Raw genomic sequence first — 8,732 nt, 5'->3', positions numbered from 1 at the left:
AGCAGGAATAAAAAAACTACATTAATGCCGTTTTGTAACCCTAATGGATGGAGGCAAGTAGCTGCTAAAGCATTAGGTGAAAAGCTTAAGAGAGACCTTAGTAGTGGATGGGTATGGATAGCACCTAGGCCCATTGATCAATCTTAACATCCAAAAAGGGACACCAGGATTTCCCTGGTGGCGCAATGGTTAAGAATCTGCCTGCCAATGCAGGCGACACAGGTTTGATCCCTGGTGCAGGAAGATCCCACATGCTGTAGAGCAACTAAGTCTGTGCAGCTAAGCCTGTGCACCACAGCTACTGAGCCTGCACTCTAGAGCCCCCACACCACAACTACTGAGACCACATGCTGCAACTACTGAAGCCTGCACGCTCTAGGGCCTGTGTGCCACAACCACTGAGCCTGTGTGCTGCAACTACTGAAACCATCACTCCTAGAGCCTGTGCTCTGCAACAGGAGAAGCCACCGCAATGAGAAGCCCATGCACTGCAACTAAGAGTAGCCCCCACTCGCTGCAACTAGAGAAAGCCTGCGTGCAGCAATGAAGACCCAACACAGCCAAAAAAAAAAACCCAAAAAATAAAAAGGGACACCAGACATTTTGTGCTTCACGACATCATAACACCATTTGCCAGAAAGCTAAACCTGATCGAATCCAGCCCCTACACCTAACTTCCAGTTTGTAGGAAATTCAGGGATGGGGAGCATGTTAAATGACCCCACAGGAGTCCACAACAGAATCTATTTTTTGGGAAACTACCAAACTGGCCAGTTTCTTTAACAAATAAGTTGCCAAGGAAAAGGGGAAGGGGGAGAACCCTGTAGATTAAAGGAGACTTGGAGACATATCAGAAATGTGTAATGTGTAGCTCTCGTTTGACTCTCATTTGAGCATGGCGACTTAAAAATAAAATTCATGCGACAAAATGGGGAAATTTGGATTCTAACTGGGTATTTCATAATATTAAAAAATTGTTAATAAGATGTGATGATGGTATTGGGATTTTTTAAAAAAATCTTATTTTATAGGAATAAGCACTAAAATAATTATAGATTAGATGAAATGATGTCTAGGATTTGCTTCAAAATAACCCAGAAGTGGGCGAGGGAACAAGATTGGCCACATGTCGATAGTAGTTGAAGCCAGTTGGTGGGACATTGAGTTTATTAGCCTTTTTACTTTTCAATGTGTTTGAGATTTTCCACAATAAAAGTCTATTTAAAGAAGCAAAATGCTGGTGGTGGTGGGGATTTTTCTTATATTTCTCAAACCAACTTAAAAAACCCTTGAGAGTCATGGTAGGATTGCAAAGGAATCATAGGACGTGAAATTATCCAGGAAAAGTAGGAATCTGAGACTTGCCATTGGAGTTGGCTTTGCTAACACCAGTGCTGGTACTCTGGAGAATAAACTGAGGTCTGAACTCTCATAGGAGATGAAAATGCCCTCCCGTCTTCCTGTGGCAGCACTTGAAGCTGAGCCAGGTCTGAGATTTCTGAGGCTACCTTTGAATGTTCCTTCTTTGCAATTGCAGAAGTGGTTATCAGGCTCCTTACCCCTCCCACCTTCCAGCTAAGAGCCTCTGCTGATTCTTGTAGCATGAGTCTATATCTTTTCTTTCCTAGTGTGCTTCTAAGTAATACTGGGAAGGAGTCTGAATCAATCAATCAAAGGAGATTGGCAGAATCTGTAAAACAAATCTTAATAGACTTATGTCCTGTTCTCAGATATTGATACTTTATGGGAGGAATCTGTAAGAGGCAGGTTGGGATAGATCTAAAATGTTCTCTTTTCTTTGTAGATATGGGGGTTTTTTTGTTTTCTTTTTAATTTTATTTTTGTCTGTGTCCGGTCTTAGTTGTGGCACGTGGGATCTTCGTTGAGGCATGAGGGATCTTTTGTTGTGGTGTGCGGGCTTCTCTGCAGTTGTGGCGTGCGGGTTTTCTCTTCTCTGGTTGTGGTGCATGGGCTCCAGGGCATGTGGGCTCTGTAGTTGTGGCACAGGGTTCCAGGGCGCGTGGGCTCTGTAGTTTGTGGCTCGCGGGCTCTAGTTGAGGTGCGCAAGTTCAGTAGTTGTGGTGCGCAGGCTTAGTTGCATGGGCTTAGTTGCTCTGTGGCATATGGGATCTTAGTTCCCTGACCAGGGGTTGAACCTGCGTCCCATGCATTGTAAGGCGGATTCTTTATCACTGGACCACCAGGGAAGTCCCTGTAGATGTGTTTTCAACTGCTTGATTTTTCACAATTTGCAGAGGGAAAACAATCCAGTGACATTGTCTCTTTTTGGCAGCTCCTTAGGTTTCCTTGCTGTCAGTGCTGACGTACACATATATTCAGAGATTTGCCATTTTTCTTCCTCTCCGTCAAAACAGGACAATTGGAACCACTAGAATACCCCAGGAAGGAGTACTAGGCCTAAGTACACAGAGAAGAAATAAAGAGAAAGCCTAATACTTTTCATATGGGTATATATAAACCCCCATCTGCTTTATGGTTTCTACATATTAAAAAGTAATTTGGATAAAACATCTGTTTTTCTTTTCAGGTGCGGTGTCTAAAAGACTATGGAGAATTTGAAGTTGATGATGGTACTTCAGTCCTATTAAAAAAAAATAGCCAGGTATTTATTGTCTTAAGATACTTTAAATTTTGTAAGAGTGTTGAATTATGAAAATGTTGGAATCAGGAGCAAGGTAAGTATCACCTTGTGATGATCGTTTGTATCGTAGGAATTATGTTTATTATAAAATAGTCTTTTGTCTTTTTTCTAAATGTAAAGACGTGAAGCAAACGTTGCATATAGTAAGAAAGGGTTAATTACAGTTGACCCTTGAACAATGCACAGGGGTTAGGGGAGCCTACAGACTCCCCTCTCCCCACACAGTCGGAAATCTGAGTATTTCTCTCTGCCTCAAAAACAAAGGGATTGATAAATGACTCATCCAAAGGCTGGAAGCTAAAACAGTTTGAATAGAATTAGAACCCAAACTCTAGTTCTTTTGATCCCACCTGTTGTGATCTCTAATTGAACACAAACTTTTCCCCATACTTAGTCAATTTAAAGATCTGTAAAATGAAAATACAGGTTTTATATATGTGTGTGTGTGTGTGTGAATATATATATATACGCATATTTGAGTGGAGTCATGCAGTTCAAACCCATGCTCAAGCATTAGCTATAATTTACTAGGGTATTGCTTGAATTTAATACTAAGCATTTCCCTGGGAAGTTGCCACAGTGGGTCTTACTCTAGTTAAGGGGCTATTATGTTGTTGCATTTAGCTCCTTTCTTCAAATTATTATTTATTAAAAAGGTGCTAAGCACTAGTTTTCAGCCTATACTTCTTCACCTTGTAAATCTTAGTTCTTTAGCTAACAAATAGATGAAAAATTTTCTAAGTATTTAATATATAAACATAATAGAATTTAATAGGGAAAGACTGAAATTGTGAAATTGTAACTCACTAAATTTTTCCTTACGAAGAATCTCAATTTATTGTTTCCTTAGAAATCTTCAAGTTCACATTAGATGAATTCACATTAGCTAAATTGACTTTATCCTGTCTCTATTTTCTGTAGTCATATTAGCATAAGAGGAAAGGTGAACTAGTAAAAACCCCTCTTTCCTTTGTTGCCTGCCATCTTGTTATGAGACGGTCGGTATTTAATGACCCTAGTCACTTTTGTTGACTTCTGTTTGTTATGTTGAGCCAAAGAATGGTTCTGGTTATGTGGTTCTTAGCTCATTTCCCTAAGGGAGGGTGAGTTGGTCTCTTATTTTACTAGTACCCTTGGAGTTTTAAATAGTTTCCTGAAACAAAAGTTGAAATTATTAAAGACAGATTTTCAGGGTACCCTAAAATCTTTGGTTGTTAAGGCAAAAGTTTCCCTTCCAAGGATACTAATGAATAGAAAATAGATGGTGAAGCTCTGGGTTCACAAGAACAAAGCTAGCCTCATAAAGCAAGATTTGAGAAAATGCACTTCACCCCAAACAGTGTCCCATGGTTGAATTTCTTTCTCGAGCTTTGTGGCCAGTCTTCCCACCAGGTGTACTAAGACTCCTCAGCAGGGAGGGCCTGGGTGGGGCCAGGGCAACCAAAACCCAGTCCCTCCTCCGTCTGCTGCTGTTAGACGATTGCTGTTTACTGTGTGGCGCATTCAGAAGCCTTCTTCTTAATGAGACTTTGTCTCTCATTATCACCGTATAAAAATGGGGAAACTTAAAAGCATAATCTACTCTAATTGATATTAAGGGGCTTTTAAAATGTCTGAGCACATCTGAAACCAGTTTTCTATAAAATCTATAGTGTAGATCACCCACATAATGTAAAATATTAATAGGGAAATATTTTCCTACTGTACATTCCTTTATTATTGACTCTATGGCAAGCATGCTTCTCAGGTTGTCCAGAAATCAGAACTCCCTCTTTTTATTAGATATTGGAATAATTGTTAAATGAACAACTCTATAGTTTTTTCTCTCTCTCTTTTTTATTTTATTTTTACATTTTATATTCTTAAGGCTTTTAAAAAATTCGGTTAAATTAGACAACAGTCCTTGGCCCATGGGTCCTCATGACTGGTTTGGAGGAGTTTCTTTGGTCATGGGTCTCACCTGAGGCCTTTGAGTTTGTGGAGGACTGTCAGGTGCACGGTGCCACTGAAGTGGCATCCGCTTCCTTGAATACTTTGCATACTCTCTCCTTCAGTTACTTTCTAGGGTTACCTACACTGCACTTTCTAATGTACTGTTTCTTGTTTTTACCCAAGTATCTCTGTCTTGTCTTTGAGATTTCTTTGGTCACTGGTGAGCTTGGAAAGTCTTCCTGCCTCACTTCCAGCACCTCCCTGCTCCAGAGTTTACTAAATGTTCACTTTTGTTTTAAGCCCTGGTGTTTTGAGAGGGAATCAGACAAGGAGACTCCTTTCCACCTCAGAACGAGAGCAGTGTCCTCTCAGGAGACGTTGAGGATGAGCCTTAGCCAGGCACTGGCATCCTCACACACAGCGTGTGACCAGCACCCATGTCATAGGTTACAGTGACTTTTAATCCTTGGAAGATATGGGAGAAGAGTTGCACTGTTAGTAGAAGAATGACTGTTCAGACTCAGATCCTAGAAAAGGTTTAATGGAGAAGACACTCCTTCTGTTTGCCTTCCTAATGAGCTGTTGCTGTACCACTTGTGATCCAGTGCCCCAAATCTCACCTACCTGGGTTTTCTGTGCATAATTTTTTTTTTTTTGCGTTACGCGGGCCTCTCACTGTTGTGGCCCCTCCCGTCGCGGAGCACAGGCTCCAGATGTGCAGGCTCAGCGGCCATGGCTCACGGGCCCAGCCGCTCCGCGGCACGTGGGATCACCCCAGACCGGGGCACGCACCTGTGCCCCCCGCATTGGCAGGCGGGCTCCCAACCACTGCGCCACCAGGGAAGCCCCTGTGCATAAATTTTAAAACACAAACATTAAGGAAAATACCTACTAGAATTCAAAACTCTTTAGTTAAATTTAACTTAAGCAAAATGTGAATTTGTTTATAAAATTCAGATTTCAGTACAGCTCTAGGTGACGTCCATTTCAGTTGATTAAAATAGCAAAAATACTTAAGTTTAGCTTTTAACTACTTAGCTGGTGGAGTTTGAAATATATATATAATGCGTTGCTGCTTTTTAATGATGCATCGTGTAATTTAACATTCTTTTCATTCCTTTTTCTTCCTTCCTTTCTTTCCTCAGCACTTTCTACCTCGGTGGAAGTGTGAGCAGCTGATTAGACAAGGCATCCTGGAGCATGTGCTATCGTGACCTCGCGCCAGATGGCTGCCAAGGTTTCCCCGTTCGAGGCTGGACCCAACCAAGGACACTTCTCCACCTCCCTCTCCACCTCCCCCAGGCCCACCACTTTTTGGTTTTAAAATTTAGACTTACTTTAACCAGGAATGCTTGGCCAAGGAATATGGTTTGTTTTTCTTTTTCTTTATTTTCATTTGAACTTTAGTTTCTCTTTTATTTAATTTCCAAATATAATTCTATAACCTTCCATGGTAAACATATTTTTGAATCTATATTGTATGCTTGCATTTTGAAGCATCAGTTCTCAACAGAGGGTTTGAATTCTTGCCATACAGAGACTCCACATATCCAATCTGCTGTCCACAGTTCTAGAGGGAAGTCCAGGATCAAGGCTTTAGCAGATTCTGTGCCTAACGAGAGTGCTTCCTAGTTCATACACCGCCATCTTCTCATTCTGTGCTCACAAGGTGGAAGTGGTTTATTTTTCTATTGTACAGGATTCTCCCCTTTGTGTGGTAAGTTGTATCTGTAATCACAACATTCCTACAATTCCCAAAATACTATATACAGTTCCCAAAATACTATAGTGTGTTTTTGTTTAATGAAAGTAAATTATCAATATTACATTTTAATCTCTTTTAAACAATGAGGAAGTTTCACCTGGCTGTATAGGGAGATAGGAGGTCCTTGTGCATCTTGTGTTGCTGGAAGTGTGCATTGTGCAACCCGGGGAGCTGAATTCCTGCAATTCCTGTTTCCAAATCACATGGGCAGGTGGAGCTGATGGCTTATAAAATTTTCAGCATATTTAATGTTTAATAACATGTTAACTTATCACCTGGCTGTTAAGGAAGAAAGGAAGGACACAATGGATTTTGCCCATTTCCAGCAGTGGTGGCTGATCTGGCTCATGCGTGTCTGCGAGCTTGTGGGGTGAGCACCAGGATCTCCCCTTTGGAAAGGGAAATTGAAATTGGGGCTAGGAAAGGAACTTTGTGCAGTTTCTCCCCAACAGTCACAGTGACCAGAAAGTCACATGAAGAGCTGGTCAGCTAAGTGGAGCGCAGTTTCTGTTGCCTGATAAACTGAAAATGGTAGACATGGGAGAGGCACAGAGTGGTCTTGCCTGGTGGTCAGTGGCCTTTCCGCACCAGTCCCCTCCATGACCAGTGACTAGAGCCAGTCAACGTAAATCAATAAAACCTACAAAATTTTAACTTTTCAACTAGTATACATTCACTTCAAATAAGGTATATACTTATTATTTTATTCTGGGAATTAAACAGAAAAGTACAACATATATCAATAATTTACGTACATGAATGATGCTGGGCTGTAATCTCAGGCATTCAAATTTAAAATCCAGATAAACACAGTACCTGACACTGTCTGTGCAGTTTATTTCTTAAACAGGCAAATGTTTCTGGCCAAAATTATACTCAAGAAATCAAGCTATAGAGAGGCTCTACCTAGGGTGTGGATCTGCATGTTTTCACAACACACGTACTTAGGTCAGTGGGCAGCCCTTGACAGACTGTTTGTTTTTGTGTATGTATTTTTATGGCCGCGACACTCGGCTTGTGGGATCTTACTTTACAGACCAGGGACTGAACCCATGCCCTCAGCAGTGAAAGCACAAAGTCCTAACCACTGTACTGCCAGGGAATTCCCTCATTTTTAGAAATAATTCCTCCCATCGGTTCGTAGCCACATCAGATTTTCATCTGAATCTCTGGCAATAAACAATATGGAATATTTCCCTAGTGAATGGGATGGATGATGTTTTAACTGTCCATCAGTGGTCACTTCCTTTCCTTGCATTTTGCTCTTCCAAGCGTGTGGAACCATGTGCAGGTGATCCTAGAGTCCGTGTGAATCAGCCATGAGGACAGACAGCAGTGAAGGCCATTGCCCTGTTGCCAGCCCAGCATCATTCCTGTATGTAAATTATTGATATATGTTGTACTTTTCTGTTTAGTTCCCAGAATAAAGTAATAAGTATATTCCTTATTTGAAGTGAATGTATGCTTGTTGAAAAGTTAAAATTTTGTAGGTTTTATTGATTTATGTTGACTGGCTCTAGAACTGTGGCTAGAATTTTAAAATATATGTTTTTTTCTTATTATAGAGGTAATATATGCACAGTTAAAAAGGTAAAAAAAAATACAGTGTAAAAAATACCACCATCCAGCGTGTCCACCGTTAACTGGTTACGGATATAAGTGCAATCCCATTTCTTTTTAGTGTTTGCCCAATTACTTTCTAGTTTTTGTTTCTAATATGAACGGAATCTTCGTTTCTATTATGTTTTCTAATTGGTTTTGGCTGATACATATAAAAAAGCTGTAAATTATGATGATTTGGCCACATTCCTATATAAACTCATTTCTTTTTCACATTGATATTGTTGTCTAGAACTGTCAGGAAAATGTTGACTACTGCTGGTAATAGCTAACAGCTTATCTTTTTCCTGACTTGACTGGAATGCCACAGTCTTCTTAATCTCTCTATCCCATACTTCTCCAGGAAAACTACCAAAACTTGTGGCCAGTGCAACTTGAAACCTCAAAATAAATTTAATACCATAATAAAACAAAACAGTGGTAGTAAACAAACATGATTTTTCCAAGTACACTTGGGGAACTTAAGTGATGATCATATATGGTTTCTCACTTAACTCCCTAAAGTTTATGAATTATATATATAGAATTTTATTGTTGAACTATCATCTTGCATTCCATTTTTAACATTCTTCTTGGCTGTGGTGTGTTAACCATTCAGTGAACTGCAGGATTTGATTTGGTGTTATTTTATTGTGGAATTTTGTAACTGTGAGTGATGCTGGTTTATAGTGTTTGGGAAGAGGGAAACGTGTGTGTCTTCACATATGTGTCTATACTTTGTCAGTGTTTTCAATAATCTGTTCCTATGAAACA

General features: G+C 40.2%; 1 protein-coding gene across 1 annotated transcript in view; it reads left to right on the top strand.

Annotated features, from left to right (window-relative positions):
* Positions 1-5,808, top strand: part of GINS1 (GINS complex subunit 1) — a 19,737-nt gene extending 13,929 nt beyond the window's left edge. The window contains exons 6-7 of the mRNA XM_007451441.1: positions 2,549-2,623; positions 5,740-5,808. Of these exons, the coding sequence (XP_007451503.1) occupies positions 2,549-2,623; positions 5,740-5,808 (144 nt within the window). The remainder of the gene's footprint in view (positions 1-2,548; positions 2,624-5,739) is intronic.
* Positions 5,809-8,732: the final 2,924 nt, after the last annotated feature.

Source organism: Lipotes vexillifer, unplaced genomic scaffold, assembly GCF_000442215.2.
Source record: "Lipotes vexillifer unplaced genomic scaffold, Lipotes_vexillifer_v1.1 scaffold670, whole genome shotgun sequence".
Lineage (NCBI taxonomy): Eukaryota > Metazoa > Chordata > Mammalia > Artiodactyla > Lipotidae > Lipotes > Lipotes vexillifer.
Note: the sequence above shows the minus strand (reverse complement) of the source record. Positions and strands in the feature narration are given on the sequence as shown.